The sequence below is a fragment of the Thermobia domestica genome, chromosome 3, assembly GCF_964235325.1.
Source record: "Thermobia domestica chromosome 3, izTheDome1.hap1.1, whole genome shotgun sequence".
NCBI classification, from domain to species: Eukaryota; Metazoa; Arthropoda; class Insecta; order Zygentoma; family Lepismatidae; genus Thermobia; species Thermobia domestica.
This window is the reverse complement of record NC_137456.1, coordinates 314,074,326-314,096,474: the sequence shown is the minus strand read 5'-3', so window position 1 is coordinate 314,096,474 and position 22,149 is coordinate 314,074,326. Positions and strand designations below refer to the sequence as shown.

At 35.7% G+C, this 22,149-nt stretch overlaps 1 protein-coding gene across 1 annotated transcript in view; it reads left to right on the top strand.

The window, feature by feature from the left end:
* cmb (combover) overlaps positions 1-22,149 on the top strand; it is a gene marked incomplete in the record, with an annotated part of 274,174 nt that overhangs the window by 127,929 nt on the left and 124,096 nt on the right. Inside the window, 1 exon segment of the mRNA XM_081752595.1 lies at positions 594-725. Within this exon segment, the coding sequence (XP_081608721.1) occupies positions 594-725 (132 nt within the window).

Below are 22,149 nucleotides of genomic sequence, written 5' to 3'. Positions count from 1 at the left end.
GACGAGGGTCAAATTTATACTTTTCGTGTCCCTAGACACTTGCTAAAAGCTTTAGGAAGTGATCCTATAATATTACTCATGTTAAGAAAGTGCATGTGCACTTATATAAAATGGAAGGAAAAAAGTAATAAGAAGTGCTCAAAATCAAGCAAAAGTAAAGTTTGTTTTTGAAAGTTTTTCTTAGGCTTCGCGACAACCATGTTGGCGCTTTGCGGCTGGTCTGTCGAGCTCACTCATATGTACGGAGGCGCTGATTTTCCACGGCACGGCACTGACAGTTAAGTATTAACTAACTGTCACTGATATTTTGTAACTCCACATTCTGTATGTTCCTTGCTGAAATGCCAGTTTATGTTTAAAAAAAGAAAAGAAAAGAAACTATATTATTTGGTATTTTTTCCCCTCTGAAACTTGCGTACAGAAAATAAAGTGCATCTTATGTGCGTTTAGATCTCCCGTATCGTAAAATATTATTTCTAATGAACCTAATCGTGTGTGTTAATATACAAATTATTTTTGTTTGAAATTGAAAGTAGCCATTTCTTTTCCTACCAACATACGCAAAATAAATGTGCAGTATATATTTTTTTCAGGAGACAGAAGGAGCAAGGCAGGGGGCAACACTCAACAAAACCAGACAACATATCACTTAGTACAGAGGTTCCTCATGCGGCATCAGAAGCTGCCATTCTACAAAGACAACATGAAATCCAGAAACAGACCGCGTAAGTATAAATTATTTATATTAGTTCATGCTTATTATTTTAGAATTATCTTCATATTAATTTAATTTTTAGGAGTAGAGCTCCTTCATGGCTAAGCGGTTAGCGTACGCGCCTATGGCGTGGGAGACCCGGGTTCGCTGCCCGGCGGGAGCTCATGTGGTTCGGATTCCACGTTAATCAGTAGGTCCACGTCTCATAGCCTCGCTGCTGAACGGGACGTTAAACTCAAAATCAATCAATCAATCAATCAGTTTTTGGAGTAATTAGAGCTTTTTCATTTTTAAGAGCCAGCTATGGAGTAAAATATCCAATTCTGAATCTACAAGACAGAAAATAACTGTTTTATCTACTGAAGACTTTGCCGTAGTGTTCTTTGATCGAAACAACAAAAATTACACTATTTACCAAAATTGTACTGTGAATATAACCTGAGAAAGAAATATTTAATGCGAATACTAGTTCCCAGATAGTAGTGGAACACATTACTATGTATTTGCTAATTACTGAATAGAAATGAATTGCGATTTGGTTGAGGAACTATATATTGTATTCCAGTCAGGTAATGCTCATCACCAAATAGCAGGAATTACTCTCCTGTTGGTAATTTGTTGTAATTCGTATTGTTTCTTGGCATTTGAACATGACCTTAAACGACTGGAAACGTCTTCATAGGATTCTCTCTGTACGAGCAAAATGTTCAGAAATGTATGCGTATCGAGAAAAGTCATCCTCCCGATAGCTGCAAGGTGTCTGAAATTTACTCTCAAAAAGATAATATAACAGTTTTAGAGATGATTTTCTTATTCTTGATTTTATTAGTAGCGTCAGTTACACGCTTCGCTGCGTTAAAATAAGAACAATTAGTTATATGTTCCGTTAGTCAGTCAGTTTTTATTATTACTGAAGCACTTTCTATATCGGTTGTTTTCGATCATTTTTGTATGTGTATCTCCCCCTCCCGCAAGTTGCGGGGCTGAATTTAAATTTAAACAGCATCGGAAATATCACTGTTCATCTCAGAGAACTCGAAAACTATGGATTCGACACTAATATCGATAATTTTTATGTGTCTCCCCCTCCCCTAGGTTGCACCGTCAAAGTGAAATGATAAAAACAGTCCCAGGCCCGAACGTCATATATGTTGAAACTTAATGGAGATCGGTCGGCTGGTTCAAGAGTAAAGTCACAAACATAGTCACTTTCATTGTTATATATATTGATTTATTTACTTATTTTTATGTTTTGAACACTTAGGAGAAAAAGGAGAACCTCAAAATCTGATTTAAGTTGATTAAACCCATGAAAAATATATATCAATTCTGAGTGTAGTAGTGTTTGAGTTTAACGTCCCGTTCAGCAGCGAGGCTATATGAGACATGGACCTACTGATTAACGTGGAATCCGAACCACACGAACTCCCGCCGGGACTCGAACCCGGGTCTCCCACGCCAAAGACGCATACGCTAACCGCTTAGCCACGGAGGAGCTCTATCTCAATCGTGAGGTTTCCACAATGTGAGGGTAGTTACTTTACAGTTTTCCATATAGTAACTATAATAGAGCAGAGTAAAGGTTTCCATATAAGTGTCATTAAAATATTTATTACATATACAGTTTCTTCTACTTGTTGAAAATTGTACAGCTAAAATCCAAATTTTAGGTAGCTTATTTGTTGTCACATATGTTGTATGTAATCAGTATTTAAGATGGCATGTGTCAATGTTAAATTTAACCATTACGATAGAACCAGAAACCACGGAACATCACTCTTATTCCATTTATTCTTGCTTACTAGGTGAATTGAGTAGATTAAGAAAGAAAGAAAAAACTCTCTTCTGATTTAAGATATTAAACTAAATCACAAGCTATATTTCTGAAGAATATTAAGTCCATACATTAATTATATATAAACAGTGGACTTCTTTTAATTCGAAGAAAAAAAAAATCCAAAATCAGAAAGATCCAAAAATCGAAATTAATATGCAGTACACTTTAGCTTTAAGGCAACATGTTGGTCCAATACGGCAAGTAAACAAACGACGATTACTTACACATGAATTAAGCCACATATATCATGGAAAAATACATTTAAGTACGTACCATAGGCATTGAATTGGTACATACACAACTGCAACAATTATCTGTTCTCAATTAGAAAACTGCGTGACCTTTGTTTGTTTTGCTTTTTACACGATCAACAAAATGTTCAATTTTATTTATTGAGTGAAATAGGCTATTAATATAATTTGACTGACATTCAATAAATCTTCGTAAATTTTCAGCCATTTCATGAACTTCAGATGAGTGTGCAACACACTGTTTCTTTCACACTTCACCGTTTATCTTATCTTCATTTGCGTTATCATTATAAGATTGTGTTTTTGTATTACCTTTTCAACGGCTGCCTCTGGAACTGCATTCTTCTGTTTGCAATCTGTTCAAAACTAAAAATTCTTGTATTATATTACTTGGAAGTATCCAAACAGATGATTTAAAAAAAGTTCCATATACTTAAGGTTATTCAGAACGTCCAAACAGTTTGTGTCTAAAACGATAGATGGCGCCACCGTCACCAATGTTAACATATACAACTAATAAAATTAAAACAATCAAATATAAAACAAACCGTTCAAAAATTAAGCAAAAACGGATATAATCTGGTTAATGGACGTTACAAAATCTAGGGAATGGTACGTGTCGATTTCAGATATTGTTATTAGTTTCATTGTTAGAGGCCACCATTGTTAAGTAAACAATCAACTTTATCTGCCGTACTTTCTACCAGAAACTGACCAAACTTTGCACACCCATTTAAGATTGAAATATCTAGGGAATGGTACGTGTGGATTCCACATATTGTTGTTAGTTTCATTGTTAGAGGCCACCATTGTTAAATAAACAATCAACTTTATCTGCCACACTTTCTACCACCAACTGACCAAACTTGGCATACCCATCGGATTACAACTGAGATATCTACTGAATGTTACCAGTCGATTTCACATATTGTTGTTAGTTTCATTGTTCGAGCCCGCCATTGTTAAATAAACAATCGTTGGATTTCTCCATTGTTAGATAAACAATCAACTTTATCTGCCATGCTTTCTATCACAAACTAACCAAGCTTGGCACACTCATTTACGATTGAGATATCAATGGAATGCTACGTGTCGATTTCACCTATTGTTGTTACTTTCATTGTTAGAGGCCGCCATTGTTAAATGAACAATCAACTTTATATGCCATACTTCCTACCAGAAACTGGCCAAACCTTGCACACACATTTAAGATTAAAATATCTAGGGAATGGTATGTGTCGTTTTCTCATATTGTTGTTAGTTTCATTGTTGAAGATCACCATTGTTAAATAAACATTCGTTGGATTTCTCTATTGTTAAATAAACGATTAACTTTATCTGTCATAATTTCTACCACAAACTAAGCAAACTTTTCACACTTATGAACGATTGAGATATCTATGGAATGGTATGTGTCGATTTCACATATTGTTGTTCTTTCATTGTTGAAGGCCACCATTGTTAAATAAACAATCTTTGGATTTCTAAATTGTTACATAAACAATCAACTTTATCTTACACTCTTTCTACCAAAAACTAATCAAATTTGGCGCACTCATTTACCATTGAGATGTCTATGAAACGGTACGTGTCGATTTCACTTATTTTTGTTAGTTTCATTGTTAGAGGCCACCATTGTTAAATAAAAAATCAACTTTATGTGCCACACTTTTTAACAGAAACTGACCAAACTTTGCACACCCATTTAAGATTGAAATATCTAGGGAATGGTATGTGTCGATTTCACATATTGTTGTTAGTTTCATTGTTGAAGGCCACCATTGTTAAAGAAACAATCAAGTTTTTCTGCCACACTTTCTACAACAACCTAAACAAAATTTGCAGACTCATTTAAGATTAAGATATCTATGGAACGATATGGGTCGATTTCACATATTGTTGATAGTTTCATTGTTAGAGGCCACCGTTGTTAAATAAACAATCAACTTTAACGGCCATACGTTCTACCACAAACTGACCAAACTTTGCACACCCATTTAAAGTTGAAATATCTAGGGAATGCTATGTGTCGATTTCACATATTGTTGTTAGTTTCATTATTGAAGGCCACCATTGTTATATAAACAATGGTTGGATTTCTCCATTATTAAATATACAGTAACTTTATCTGTAATATTTTCTACCACAAACTAACCAAACTTGGCACACTCATTTACGATTGAGATATCTATGGAATGGTGCGTGTTGATTTCACTTATTGTTGTTACTTTCATTGTTAGAGGCCACCATTGTTAAATGAACAATCAACTTTATCTGCCATACTTTCTACCACAAACTGGCCAAACTTGGCACACCCATTTAGGATTGATATATCTAGGCAATGGTACGTGTGGATTCCACATATTGTTGTTAGTTTCATTGTTGAAGACCACCATTGTTAAATACACAATCGTTGGATTTCTCCATTATTAAATATACAGTCAACTTTACCTGTCATATTTTCTGCCACAAACTAACCAAACTTGGCACACTCATTTACGATTGAGATATCTAGGAAATAGTACGTGTTGATTCCACATATTGTTGTTAGTTTCATTGTTGAAGGCCACCATCGTTAAACAAAGAATCAACTTTATCTGCCGTACTTTCTACCAGAAAGTGAAGAAACTTTGCACACCCATTTAAGATTGAGATATCTAGGGAATGGTACGTGTGGATTCCACATAGTGTTGTTAGTTTCATTGTTGAAGGCCACCATTGTTAAATATACAATCAACTTTATCTGCCACACTTTCTACCACCAACTGACCAAACTTGGCATACCCATCGGATTACAACTGAGATATCTAGGGAATGGTACCTGCCGATTTCACATATTGTTGTTAGTTTCATTGTTCGAGGTCGCCATTGTTAAATAAACAATCTTTGGATTTCTCCATTGTTAGATAAACAATCAACTTTATCTGCCATACTTTCTATCACAAACTAACCAAGCTTGGCACACTCATTTACGATTGAGATATCAATGGAATGGTACGTGTCGATTTCACCTATTGTTGTTACTTTCATTGTTAGAGGCCGCCATTGTTAAATGAACAATCAACTTTATATGCCATACTTCCTACCAGAAACTGGCCAAACCTTGCACACACATTTAAGATTAAAATATCTAGGGAGAGATATGTGTCGTTTTCTCATATTGTTGTTAGTTTCATTGTTGAAGATCACCATTGTTAAATAAACATTCGTTGGATTTCTCTATTGTTAAATAAACGATTAACTTTATCTGTCATAATTTCTACCACAAACTAAGCAAACTTTTCACACTTATGAACGATTGAGATATCTATGGAATGGTATGTGTCGATTTCACATATTGTTGTTCTTTCATTGTTGAAGGCCACCATTGCTAAATAAACAATCTTTGGATTTCTAAATTGTTACATAAACAATCAACTTTATCTTACACTCTTTCTACCAAAAACTAATCAAATTTGGCGCACTCATTTACCATTGAGATGTCTATGAAACGGTACGTGTCGATTTCACTTATTTTTGTTAGTTTCATTGTTAGAGGCTACCATTGTTAAATAAAAAATCAACTTTATGTGCCACACTTTTTAACAGAAACTGACCAAACTTTGCACACCCATTTAAGATTGAAATATCAAGGGAATGGTATGTGTCGATTTCACATATTGTTGTTAGTTTCATTGTTGAAGGCCACCATTGTTAAAGAAACAATCAAGTTTTTCTGCCACACTTTCTACAACAACCTAAACAAAATTTGCAGACTCATTTAAGATTAAGATATCTATGGAACGATATGGGTCGATTTCACATATTGCTGATAGTTTCATTGTTGGAGGCCACCATTGTTAAATAAACAATCAACTTTAACGGCCATACGTTCTACCACAAACTGACCAAACTTTGCACACCCATTTAAAGTTGAAATATCTAGGGAATGCTATGTGTCGATTTCACATATTGTTGTTAGTTTCATTATTGAAGGCCACCATTGTTATATAAACAATGGTTGAATTTCTCCATTATTAAATATACAGTCAACTTTATCTGTAATATTTTCTACCACAAACTAACCAAACTTGGCACACTCATTTACGATTGAGATATCTATGGAATGGTGCGTGTTGATTTCACTTATTGTTGTTACTTTCATTGTTAGAGGCCACCATTGTTAAATGAACAATCAACTTTATCTGCCATACTTTCTACCACAAACTGGCCAAACTTGGCACACCCATTTAAGATTGAAATATCTAGGCAATGGTACGTGTGGATTCCACATATTGTTGTTAGTTTCATTGTTGAAGACCACCATTGTTAAATACACAATGGTTGGATTTCTCCATTATTAAATATACAGTCAACTTTATCTGTCATATTTTCTGCCACAAACTAACCAAACTTGGCACACTCATTTACGATTGAGATATCTAGGAAATAGTACGTGTTGATTCCACATATTGTTGTTAGTTTCATTGTTGAAGGCCACCATCGTTAAACAAAGAATCAACTTTATCTGCCGTACTTTCTACCAGAAAGTGAAGAAACTTTGCACACCCATTTAAGATTGAGATATCTAGGGAATGGTACGTGTGAATTCCACATAGTATTGTTAGTTTCATTGTTGAAGGCCACCATTGTTAAATATACAATCAACTTTATCTGCCACACTTTCTACCACTAACTGACCAAACTTGGCATACCCATCGGATTACAACTGAGATATCTAGGGAATGGTACCTGCCGATTTCACAAATTGTTGTTAGTTTCATTGTTATAGGCTACCATTGTTAAATAAACAATCAACTTGGTCATACGTTCTACCAGAAACTGACGAAATTTTGCACACAAATTTAAGTTTTAAATATCTAGGGAATGCTACGTGTCGATTTCATGTATTGTTGTTAGTTTCGTTGCTGATGACCACCATTGTTAAATACACAATCGATGGATTTCTAAATTGTTAAATAAACAAACAACTTTACCTGCCATACTTTCTACCACAAACTAACCAAACTTGGCACACTCATTTGCGATTAAGATGTCTATGGAATGGTACGTGTCGATTTCACATATTGTTGTTAGTTTTCTTGTTAGAGGAAACCATTATTAAATAAACAATCATCTTTATCAGCCATACTTTTCAGCAGAAACTGGCCAAACTTTGCATACCCATTTAAGATTGAAATATCTATGGAATGGTATGTGTCGATTTCACATATTGTTTTTGTTTCATTGTTGAAGATCACCATTGTTAAATAAACAATCATTGGATTTCTTCTTTGTTAAATAAACAATCAACTTTATCTTACATACTTTCTACCACAAACTAACCAAACTTTGCACACCCATTTAAGATTGAAATATCTAGGAAATAGAACGTGTTGATTCCACATATTGTTGTTAGTTTCATTGTTGAAGGCCACCATCGTTAAACAAAGAATCAACTTTGCTATATTTTGTACCAGAAACTGACCAAACTTGGCACACCCATCGGATTACCACTGAGTTATCTATGAAATGGTACTTGTCGATTTCAGTTGTTGTTGTTAGTTTCATTGTTAGAGGCCACCATTCTTAAATAAACAATCAACTTTATCTGTCATACTTTCTACCAGAAACTGACCAAACTTTGCACACCCATTTAAGATTGAAATATCTAGGGAATGGTACGTGTGGATTCCACATATTGTTGTTAGTTTCATTGTTAGAGGCCACCATTCATAAATAAACAATCAACTTTATCTGTCATACTTTCTACCAGAAACTAACGAAACTTTGCTTACCTATTTACGATTGAAATGTCTATGGAATGGTACATGCAGATTATCAAGGGCTAACAAGCCCTAGCCAAATTGTGTGTAATACGTCATTATGCTTGGGATCAAACGATAATTATTTGTGATCAAACGAGCTGGCCAAATTCCAATTGAATTTGTTTTCATGGTGGCTGTGGTGGAGGGGCTAACAAGTCATCGGTAAATGTTATTGTTCGGAAAATGGAATAGTGCAAAAAAATAAACATATTTCATTCAGAACTTTGTTGTGCCTGCTTTGTAACCAGTGTGAATTAGTTGTGTGCCGCCAGATTTTTTTTTTTTTTTTTTTTTTTTTTTTTTTTTTTTTTTGTCTCAGGTGGAGCGGGATGGCCCCCTACAGCGTTCCCAGAATTACACTCTAAAAGCCCACAGTGTTCCTAGAGCTGCACTCTAAAATCCCCTCACATATAACTGACCTTTGTTTCACAGCAGACACCTCACATTTGAACTCTGTTGAGATTCTGTGTAAGTTTTCGGTTGTACGCACAAATTGAGAGTATAAACATGTATTAGGGAATGAGAAGTTCTCGAAATAAATTTACAAGCTGAATATTTTTTCGCGACATAAGTGAAGAGTAATTGTATATCCTTGAAGAGTACCCTGGAGAGTAAGAAAACTCTAAGCAAAATAATCATTGAATAAATAGCAATGTAATCACAATAATGTACATATGGCATGTTGTATTTCTACCAGATTGTCAGAGCACTAATTCTCTCATTTTTTGATGTGAGCGGTCTCGCTATCGAATCTCCAGAAGAACATTAAAAAAAAGATGTATTTAGGTCTATTCCATTTTAAACAAACGAAATACGTTGCGTAAAAGAACTTTCCATGTTAAAATATTTGATGGGTAGAGTAGTTTGTGTGGGATTTGATTGTTATTGCATGTATCTATTGCATGCTGATTGGGTAGCTGGGAAGGCAGCCAAGATATTCATTCTGACGGTTGCAAGCCCGTGAAAATACAGAGCAACAGTTATTCCAAGGGAGTAGATAATAGATAAAAAAAAAAAAAAAAAAAAACTACCGTGAGGGAGAGAGCCGAAAATAGTTTATAGTATGAAATTTTGTCCGCAACTAGGGAAGTTCCGCCAGGAACGCAGGATCACCTGTATATGGCTCTCATTGTTGAGACACTAAAATTTTTCAATTAATCGTATACGGAAGATAAACATTAATAAACTATTTTTATTTATTTACTTATTCCTCGGGGGGTAGTCTATCTCAGAAGATTACGATTAGCATAATTCTATGTTTCAGGGGTGCGCTTCCAATCCACCTCCCAGAGGCGGTTTTTGGGTGGGCGAACCGGACCTTGTCCTTAGATCCACACATTAATTAAAGTATATGTAACACACATGTACGTATGTGTGTGTTTGTGCGTATGATATGTGTATATGTATGTATGCTAAATGTAAAATATTTTTGAACCAATGTTTCCAATCCAAATAATAGAGCCCCACGGCTCCAACTCGCCAAAAACAAATTCCGCCTGTGTCACCTTCTACACATCAGCGGCTATGCCCATAGTATATTCTATGATAACAATTGACTGAATGTGCTTTTCAAGTTTCTAGCTCATTTTCTTGCAAAGATAATGCGTAAGACTCTCTTAGTGTTGCAACGAGACGAGACAGGACTCTTTGAAGCGAGACACGATACAATACGAAACGTTTCGTAAAACGTCTTGTCTCGTGTCTCGAAAAATACAAACACAGTTTCTGAATTTGCTTAAAAATTTATTAACTCGGAATAAATTATTTGCCTTCGAAATGTATACCATCTTTTATTATTTCAAATGATCCAAATGATTCAACGTTTCAAACCCTACAAAGAACAGGGAATACCTAAAGCACTTTTTAAAAATGATTCTTACAAACAGCTTTCACTTCCATTTTTCAATCGATTCAAGTTTAATTATTTTGTGATAGTGCTCCAGATTCAAATACAATGTAAAGCGTTCATTGAGATCAGTGTTTCAGAAGATTTTATTCCGGGGGCTGGTGGAGATATCTACGTATAAAAATCCTTTAATAGAAGTACAAGTATGCGTAGAAGTGGCAATTTTATCAGTAACTAACTATTGTTTCATGGTCTTTCTCGTTCCGAACCAAGACAGAAACGTGTCAGCCTTTCTCGACACTGAGTTTCGAAAAAGATTCTGATTTGACAATAAAATTTATCTTTTTTATCCTTTTATGCTGTTATTCGAAGATAAACCATTTTTTAAATGGGAAAGTTACATAGGCCTCCTTATTTGTTGAAGTGGCACCAGGGGTTCTGAAAAAAGGATATCAGAATAAATGGGGAAATCTTGCCTTTCGTCTGTACTGATGGTATTGACAAATGTTCCTATCGAAGTAATTACGGGTTCAGTCGAAACTAAGCAGTCGTTGCTGGAGGATTGCAGTCGTGTTTTGTGTTGTGCTCTGTTAACCAAACTAGGTTAAAAGTTATAATTTTAACCACTTGGTTTAACAGCTCTTTTGTGGGCCTCAGCCTTTCTGGTGTTGGCACGAGACGAGACAGAACCATTTGATACGAGACGAGAGGGACACATCTTTTCTAGACGAGACGACACAGCCAGAAGTCTCGTCTTGTCTCGTTTCGTCTCGTGGCAACACTAGACTCTCTAGATATATCAGTGCAAGGTATGACAACGTTCCTCACGGAGCACATGTTAGCTCTCAGCCTCTTTCTTTCACTGATGTTTGTTTACGTAGTAGATGAATATATAGAGAGTAACAAAAGGATGAGATATGCAGATTCTCCTGAAACCACATTAAAATTGTAGCAGTATTTGGAGCTTGTTATAAATGGATTTACCGGGGAACTAAAATAATTCTGGGAACTGATCATACAATATTGATATAAATAAACATGGAAACAAGTAAATACAAAGAACTGAAATCGTGAATTGTTTTCAAAATACAGAAATCTCGAAGGAATATCTGTTTAGGCGGCTTTAATTGTAAAGGAATTTTGAATAAATTTGCATCCCCTGAATTCTTATACATAAAAAATAGAAATCTTTCTTTTAGCGTACGAATGAGATGCTTTAGGAAATTAGGTTAAGATAATTAAAATGATACTGTCCTTTGCAAAATTTAAGAGAAATACCATGATCGAAAAAGCATGAGTCAAACTATAAAGGTCAGTGGTAGCTTTTGCCATTTCTTACGACCACTATAAGCACCTTATTGCGAAAAATTTATTCGTATTATAAAACCGATATCATTCAATAAATGTCAAATTTAACACATCTTGAGAGATGAAATGACAAAAATTGTCATTACCTCTGTCGCATAAGATATTCTAGCTTTGTGACCCATGTTATTATATGACTTTCACGATAAGTGACAAGGAGAATATAAATCCCAAGTTCAAAACGTAAGGAAAGAAACCGGCTGTTCGCGCTTCAAATTATGAAAAATGTACCAAAATGGTTGAAATTATGATTTTGTATTTCTTTACGAGAAAGAAGAATAAAAATAAAAATTGGAATAATTCTAATCATGTATGTATAAGTCCACTATCTTCTTCAAGTTACTAAACTAACTTCAAGTGTTTCAACCATTTTTGACACATAACTCGAAAACTTTTAGAGATATTAGAGGCAAGAATACGTGGTTGATAATGAGCTTTTTAATTATGTCACAATACTTTTGAACTTTACCTTATGAGAAATGGCATATTCCAAAATTAACTCAGTACCACCCTAACCTGAATTTTACCAAATGATTAGCGAAAGTGATACGGTGTGCATCGTTCAGGGATTAATTCCCGGTGTGGCACTCAAACATTTCTGTGTTGACCAAATATCGAGAGAAAAGTTGGGAAACTAAAAGATAGCGGACTTCAATCTAGACAGCCGGCGACGTTGGGTGTGGTTGTGCTTACTACTAACATAAGCCCGCTGCAGGCTCAGATCACAAGGGACTGTTGCGCCAGGATTATCTATCTATCTATCTATCTATCTATCTATCTATAGCTGCTTGAAAGTGGCTTATTTGCGGACTCGTAATTTATAGGTCTAAAAATAGTACATCGGCAAAATAAATCATAGTAAGTACATTGTATTGCGTAGAATTAACCAAACAAGTAAAAGCCGACTAGTGTTTCATTGCAAAATTGTGTTATCAACTGAGAAAAACATGTCCCAAAGTGGTCTATTTGCCGACTATGAAAATCACAAAGAAAAGTGTTTTATTTTTAGAATATTGATGTTCGATAGGTATTAAAGAGACGAAATGATTCATTTAAACTTCATCAACTATATTATCAACCTTCAAATAAAAAAGTTTGCATTTTTGGGACAAAAAAGTCAATATGTTAGTCAAGAATGATGTTCGGTCATCAGAGGAAAAACTGAAAAAAATTGATTTTTTAAAATTTCTTATTTTAAATTTTGTTTGTATCTGTAATTGTTTAATGTGGCATTATTAGCTATTAAAATAGGTTTTCCATCCTAATTGAGCATTTAATATGAAAATATTTATTATAAACCAAAAAAAGTGGTCTATATGCGGAAAAAAGAACCAGATTTCGCCAAAATCCGGAATAATATAATTCTCCGTAAACATTTAAGAAAAATAAGAATTGAAACATATTTCCCTTTAGGGTAAGATTATACATGACAATTTTTACTTCAATATTTTCATTAAGATGCTTAATAATGCGCATACAATACTTAAAGCTGCTTGTGGTCTATTTGCAGAATTCAGTGGCACCATCTCCTACTTGAAAACTCCATTATCATTTGACCGGTTTTTAAATCAAATACTTGAAACCGAGTGTAAGTTAATGGTGGCATTCAATTTATGAACACGAATTCCTATATGACATTAGAAAATGCACCATACGGTTCCTCTAAATCGTCACATGATTAATGTTATTGCTCAATTGATGTTTTATTACGTACTACTTAATTTGCAACATTGTGTTTTTGTGGTCTAAATGCGGAGCAAGGCTGCCAACCTTGCACAATAGATAAACTACAATATAACGATACACAATAGATAAAATTTTCTGATGTCGAAGATGAATTAAACGTGCCATACAAAGTTTTCTTACGTAATTAGAAATAAATTTCAATCGCTTAAATATGAAAAAATACAAATTGCCAAAAATGCAATAAAAAAGAGCAGCGTTAGGGAGATGATGTAAAGAATTACGTAGACAGAGTTTTCTTGTCTGACCAGTTAATTATACTTGATATTTGTCCCAAAAGATCACTTTCACATAAGTGTGTGAAGTTGTCCCCCCCCCACTCTCAAATTTTAACTTGAAACTAAAATAAATCGATTGTTTTTTGTTTGTTGTTTACTGTTTTGAAGAACATTTCGATAAACATAGAGAGATATGTACAAAACAAAGTTGGGGGGGGGTTCACAATGACCCTTTTACTTTCAAATTTCTATTCTAAACCAAAACCAATCTTTTGTTTTTGATTATTTTGAAGAAAAAATAGTTTGTTTCGAAAAACTTCAACAGATATTTGCAGAATAAAGTTTGGGGCTTCTTTATATTGTCCCTCAGTTTCAAAATTCGACTCGCGACCAAAATCAAACGTTTTTGTTTCATTTTTATTGATTGTTTTGAATAAAAAATAGTTTGTTTCGAAAAACGTTAAGAGACATTTAAAAGTAAAGCTGAGACTAACTTCACATCGACCCTCACTTTCAAATTTTGATTCGAAATCGAAGCCAATCGTTTGTTTTTCAGTTGTTACTGTTTCTATTGAAAGAAATAGTTTCTTTCGAAACTTTTTAAGATATATTTACACTTTCACTGCCCTCCCCCTACTTTTCAATTTAGATTCAAACCTGAAGGCAATCATTTGTAATTGATTGATTTTAAAGGAAAGAAATGTTTGTTTCCTAAATCAAAAGATATATTTAAATAAAGCTGGAATGTGGCCAAATTTGGCTTGCTTCCTTCACTTAGAAAATTTAATTCAAAACTAAAATCAGTTTTCTTTATATCGGTTCGTTGTTGATCATTTTGAAAAAAAAGTAGCTTGTTTCGATAAACGTAAGGATATATTTACGAAATAAAGTTAATGAACATGGTTTATTTTTCGTTTGTTCTTGATTGTTTGAGGGACAAAATAAAAAAAAAAAAAAAAAACGAGAACAGATATTTACAGCATACATTTGATGGTCAAATTCATATTACGTATTCTACTTTAAATTTCAATTCAAAACTCCTGCCAATCATTTGTTTTTCGTTTTTTATTGATTGGTTTGAAGAGGAAAATAGTTTCTTTAGAAAAATATTAAGAGTCATTTACAAAATAAAATTGGGTGAGCCAACTTCACACCATCTTCAAAATTTCAAATTTCGATTTAAACCAAACTCAGTCACTTATATTGTTTGTTATTGATTGTTTTGAAGAAAAATCGAAAAGCATTAAACATATTTTAATAATAAAGCTGGTGATCAGCTTCACACTTGTCCTGTACTTCCACATTTCATTCAAAGCAGAAAACAGTAAAAAATGAGAAGAGCAACTATATATATATACACACACTTAACTAACTAACTAACTCTATGGCCTATGGAACCCGGAGGTTCAATGCCGCGTTCGTTCACTAAAGCTCTCCACTGACTTCTATCCTTAGCTAACTGCATCCAGTTCAAAAGTATCCGGACACCTGGCTGAAAATGACTTACAAGTTCGTGGCGCCCTCCATCGGTACTGCTAGAATTCAATATGGTGTTGGCCCACCCTTAGCCTTGATGACAGCTTTCACTCTAGCAGGCACACTTTCAATCAGGTGCTGGAAAGTTTCTTGGGGAATGGCAGCCCATTCTTCACGGAGTGCTGAACTAAGGAGAGGTATCGATGTAGGTCGGTGAGGCCTGGTACGAAGACGCCGTTCCAAAACATCCCAAAGGTGTTCTATAGGATTCAAGTCAGGACTCTGTGCAGGCCAGTGTATTATAGGGATGTTATGGTCGTGTATCCACTTCGCCATAGGCCGTGCAGTATGAAAAGGTGCTCGATCGTGTTGAAAGATGCAATCGCCATCCCCGAATTGCTCTTCAACAGTGGGAAGCAAGAAGATGCTTAAAACATCAATGTAGGCCTGCGCTGTGAGAGTGCGACGCAAAACAACAAGGGGTACAAGCCCCCTCCAAGAAAAACACGACCACATCATAACACCACCACCTCCGAATTTTACTGTTGGCACTACACACACTGACAGATGACGTTCACCGGGCATTCACCATACCCACACCCTGCCGTCGGATCGCCACATTGTGTACCGTGATTCGTCACTCCACACAACGTTTTTCCACGGTTCAATCGTCCAATATTTACGCTCCTTACACCAAGCGAGGCGTCGTTTGGCATTTACCTGCGTGATATGTGGCTTATGAGCAGCCGCTCGACCATGAAATCCAAGTTTTTTCACCTCACACCTAACTGTCATAGTACTTGGAGTGGATCCTAATGCAGTTTGAAATTCCTGTGTGATGGTCTGGATAGATGTCTACCTATTACACTTTACGACACTCTTCAACTGTCAGCGGTCTCTGTCAGTTAACAGACGAGGTCGGCCTGTACGCTTTTGTGCTGTACATGTCCCTTCACGTTTCCACTTCACTATCACATCAGACCCAGTGGACCTAGGGATGTTTAGGAGTGTGGAAATTTCGCGTACAGACTTGTGACACAAGTGACACCCAATCACCTGACCACATTCGAAGTCCGTGAGTTCCGCGGAGTGCCCCATTCTGCTTTCACAAAATGTCTAATAACTATTGAGGACGCTGATAATAACTACCTGGCAGTAGGTGGCAGCACAATGCACCTAATATGAAAAACGTATGTCCCGATACTTTTGATCACATAGTACTTGATCTTTTACTTGTTTTAGATAACATCTTGCTCAAATTGGATTTCAAATCCTGAAATCCCTCCCCTTGTGTACGCTACTAATCAGAATAATTTTCTTTGAAGGGAGCGCATATTTTATGATAATGCATTACATTTTATTGCTTTAACATTCATTAAAGGAAAAGACCAATAACAGTAATAATAATATCTGGGAAGAATACCGATTTGATAATGAACCAGTATTTCATTATTTTATCCTAAGCTTTGAAAATCAGAATTGAAACACTACAACGAATACAGATTGAATAATAACGCAATGCTTTATAATAGCTTTATACACCAAAAAATGAGAAGGAAGAATCGTTGTAGAATTCAAACACTTTGGGTAGTAGCAGAGCTAAGTATGGAGACGTAATGTGTTTAAATTCCAAAACAACTTCCGGTTTCAAAATAAATATACATGAAGCAGAAACGATAACAGATAGCGATAGCAGTTTTTTAGAATCGATTAAGTGTTCTAAACATAATTACCATTTTCTCTCTCAACTCTCTGTTCAAACCGGAAGTGACAGAAATCATTCACTTCCAGTTTTAACATTGATTGACATACACAATCAAGGGATTTATTGGTGATCGGTATAGAGTAAAAACGGTAATAAATAGAATCAATTCTTGCAATCGATTAAACGTCTGGAGAATACAATCATTTCCATCCTGAAGTATCCACTCACACCTCAAGTGGTAGAATTCCGCTACAACTTCAAGGTTTCAATATTGCTCTATATATAACAAAAACGATAAGAGTGCGGTTCCAACGTTGATCGTCATAAAATGAAAACGGTATTATATAGTAAGAAGCGGCCATCTGTAATCACGTTCGCTGCGTTACGAGTCACTGGTAACTCGTGCGATATTTCATTTTTTTGCGGTGCCATTATATGCATTGTATTAGCTCTGTGCGTTTTTGGTATTTTCGTTTGTACAGATTTTTAACATTAGTAACATCGACGGACAAAGCATCTCCTTTCCCCGGTGTTCAAATAAATAAGTGTTCTACAATTACATATGTAACATTGTTCTATTTTTACACATGTCAATAATGAGGGAGTAAGTCCCTCCTGATTGTAAATAAAATATTTCCACGGCAGTTTCATAAGTCTTCTATTTTTATAAAACGTAATGTGTGTTTTGTTCGAGATTAGAGACTTACTCTTAGGGGTTTAGAGAGAGAATATGGGAGGAAAGGGAGAACCCAAGAGAACCCACGAACACGATGTTTTCTTTTGTTAACGTCTCATGTTATGTATCTAGGTTAAGGGAGAGGATGATGATAATGAACAAAATTGTGGAATGAAGACGCACAAGAACAGAAGCGGCATTATACAGAACGAAATTTTGATTCACACACTTTTTGCCACCACAAAACCAACTTAATGAAAACCGAGATCGAACCAGTTACCCTATGCATGATAGATGAACGCTTTACCATTGAGAATCTATAGTTGGGTTCTTTACCCAAATGACGAAAAATGAATTAAAGTACTATATTAGAAATCTAAATTTATGTTTTCTATAAAAGTAATAAATTCTACATAAGTTAAATACGTATATTGATAAATATGTTACATTAAAAGAATACAGCAAAATTTCTGAATACAGTATTTTTATACTCACATGTTTAAATTAAACATCTGCTATGAAATGCACTTGAATTATGTATATTTTTTAGAGTGATCGAAGCAGGTTAAAGTGCACTTGAATTTTCTAATTACTTAAGCATCACTATTAATTTCATATCTCAATTTAAAAAATCAGTGTGTCTTTAATTTATATTATTAATATGCAAACAAATTTGACTAATATAAACGGTCGTCATTTAGAAATCCTAATACAGAATATTAGTGTCTTCTAACTTTGAGAATATAAAAAGATGACTGTATTAACAAATCTATATTGACGGATTTCCACGACAACTTATTATAAAGGTAACCAAGAAAGTTCTGTCGCATTTTGTGGAGATCTGTGTTCAATTGATTCTCACACCGTGAGTTGAACGCGAATGTAAATACGGCGAAGATAAGTTGTTGGTGAAGGTATATCCAACATACTACCTGGTTGTGGCACTTCAATTACACCGTGAACTTGCGTAAGGACAGAGTGAACATGGGACCTCCACAGAGCGTGATAAGGATTTGTATGCTGTACAAGTTCAAACTAGGGTCAAACGCCGCTGCAGCGGGGCGCAAGATATGCCAGGTCTTTGGTGAGGGTGTCGTGACTACGCACCGGTGGTTTAACAAATTTAAGAACGGTGACGAAACACACAAAGACTCACTACGTGCCAGAAGACCAACACATGTACAAAATGAAGATCATCAGAAAGCAATTGAGGCCAACAGTGGCCAAACATGTGAGGAACTGAGACTACAATTCAGTGTGAGTGTAGAAACCATTCGGCAGCACATCCATCAACTTGAGAAACACTTCAAGTTGGGTAGATGGGCCCCACATGAATTGACGCCGGGCCAGATGGCAACACAAGCAGACACCTGTTCTTTTTTTCTAGTCTGAGGAAGGAGCAATTTCTGGAAAGGGTCTTGACTTGTCTGTACGAGGCTCCACGACACCGTCATCATTGGTAAACATCCCATGAACCTGTTCCAAAACAGCCGAAACCAGCACTGCACCAGAACATCCTCCTGTGTGTTTGGTGGACTGCTTGCGGCATCGTGCATCGGGACCTGTTACAAGCTGGTCAGAGCATCAATACAGCTGTGTACTGTCAGCAGTTGAACCGTGTTCAAGAAAAACTCAAAACTCTGGAACCAGTACTTCTGAATCGCAAAGGGGTCCACCTGTTACAGGACAACGCTAAGCCCTATGCAGCTAGGATGACCCGGGACACCATTCTACGCCTTGGATGGGAGACACTATTGCATCCGCCATACTCTCCGGCCATTGCACGTCCGATTATTATGTGTTCTATTCCTTGGACAATCACCTTAGAGGACGCCAGTTCAAATAACTAGTAGAGGTGCAAAATACACTTGATAGTTTCTTCGCTTCACGGCCCACCAAGTTTTACCGCGATGGTATCCGTGATCTTCCAGAACTTTGGCAGAAGGTCATCGATGCTGATGGGGACTATTTTTGAACTTCCAGGTACGTCTTAAGTGACATATCGATGTTCGAATGTGGTGGTGAAAAAACGGCTCAACTTTCTTGGTTACCTTTATAAAATGTGTATCCCTGAAATGAGTTTAAGTCTTACCGCCTAGCGGCTTATGCTGATAAGAACTATGTCGAATTAATATAAGAAGGCGTAGTCAATAGCGTGGAAAAAATAGAATATGGTGAACTAGTAAGGTGGAACTATTTTTAGAGAAAAAGTATATATTCTGATGGAAATGATAAGATACGTCTACCCCTGAAATAGGATTTACCCAGGAAAACCCAAGCCAGTATGGCCGATTAGCGGTAAACCTTAAATCGCATGATTGGCAAGCAATGATGCTATCTACTGTGTATGGTTATATTGTAGAGTATGCAGAGGTTGGCAAGCCTTATTACGCATTTAGACCACAAATTTGTCATGTCAGCCAATAGACCACCAAGATTCCGCCAATAGACCACCTCAATCTGCAAATAGGCCACTTTCATAAAAGTAGATAATGAAAAGTGGTCTTTTTGCTGACAAATTTCCGCAACTAGACCACTTGCAGATTACTATCTATCTATCTATCTATCTATATATATATATATATATATATATATATATATATATATATATATATATATATTGGTGTTATTATTTTACCTTACATTCTCTCAGTAGCGTAAGTAAGGACGAATGGGCCTCCCCGCAAAAATGTTAAACGGACCCCCTCTTTCCACATCCATGAGTCACGTAAAATTTACAGAGAACAGTTTTGACTTTCTATGTTCTATCTAGTGAGTCACAACTTGCTCATATGCAAAAAAATGCATTATTATTATTATTATTATTATTATTATTATTATTATTATTATTATTATTATTATTATTATTATTATTATTATTATATTGTGCTATAGTTTTCGTCTATTCTGCTATACCAAATTCGAGAGTCTACGACATCCGACATTTTTAATGAGGTGTGGTCGTCCCACTTTTTGTTGTTTGGTTCGATGCTGGTTTCACTGTTCTTTTCCCATCTTTGAAATACATAAGCACGGCAGATCGCGAAAACTCGACAAGTCGCGTTGTTTCCGAAATGAAGCTCCCAGCCACTTAGTCACCCTGATATATCGTCGTCCTTCCCCATTCAAGGCACAAGCATCACACTGACTAATCGAGTGAGATTCTTGTCGTGTTTGGCGCGCGGTTGTGTTATGCCTTGTAGCTCTTATCTCAGCCCGATGATTTCGTTCAAAAAGTAGCGAGTGGTCATAATGTTTTCGCTGGTCAGTAAAAGTTTTGTTGGTATTTAATTTACTAAATAATCGCTCAGGTGTTACCGTCTTCATAGGTAAAAATGAGATATAGTTGGAACATCACATAATTTTTAACATCTTAACATTATAAAGTTTAACTTCGAAACTGAAATGGGCCTCTTTCTGTTCTGGGCCTCTCAATGTTGCGGGCCCTGCAGGCCCTTTAGTTGCGCCACATCATTCTCTTTACTCAGAAGGATAGGGACAAATAGAAAAGTCAAAATTCATTTTGTCCATTTTTCATGCATCATACACTTCAGAAAAAAAATCATATAATACTGATATGTAAGAAAATATTAGTATTGTTTGTCTGTTTTCTGTATACAAAGAACCATTTAGGTTCTTTTTATCTCATATTCTGGTAATAATCAAAAAAAGAAAAGAGTTTCATGTGATAAACGTACGAAAGATAATTTGTCAACGCGATGTGAATGACGTTCTCTGCAACCTAATTCCCGTTTTTCGTACAAAACTCTATTCCTACCTGCAAAAAGAAAAGATTTATGTTACTCATCAATGGTTGAGGTTTTGCCCTGCGGCTGAACAACACGGCTTGTATAAATAGACTCTGACTGACTGCAGGTGCACGAAAAAAAAAAAAAAAAAAAAACCTGTTGGATTCCTCTCCCCGCCCACTTCAAGTGTGGATATCCTGGACACATTCAAACTGAGCGGTACGATCTTTCAGTTCTTCCCAGTAGAGGTACCAGCAGTGATTGCTAAATGAAAAAGTGAGCATCTGGTGGCGAAAAGGCGAAGTGCTCGGACAAGGGGGAGTTCACAGGAACCTTAACGGTTTCTGACCGTATTTTTTGAAGTAATTTTTAAGAAAAAATTATCCAAGTTCGAATCAACAAGAATCCGCTGTATCGGGTGTTGTTCTAAAAATGGTACCCATGGACTACAAAGCACTGTTCTAACAAAGTTAAAACAAAGCCAAAAAGATATATATATATAATTTTATACCTTTCGGATCTTCATCTGAAGAGGTGAATTGCACTATATGACAACGTCGCAGATAAAGAACCATAGAATAGATCTATCAGCCCATTAAATAATTACTTCGATTCTTTCCAATTAGCTGTTAAAGTCGATAGACGTTGACACTAACGCCATCTATTAGCGTTACAATCGACGTAACTGCTTGATGGATTCGTAGAGAAATGCTAATGGTTTCAAGTTAATCTACGACATTACCGCATAGTGAAATTTTTTA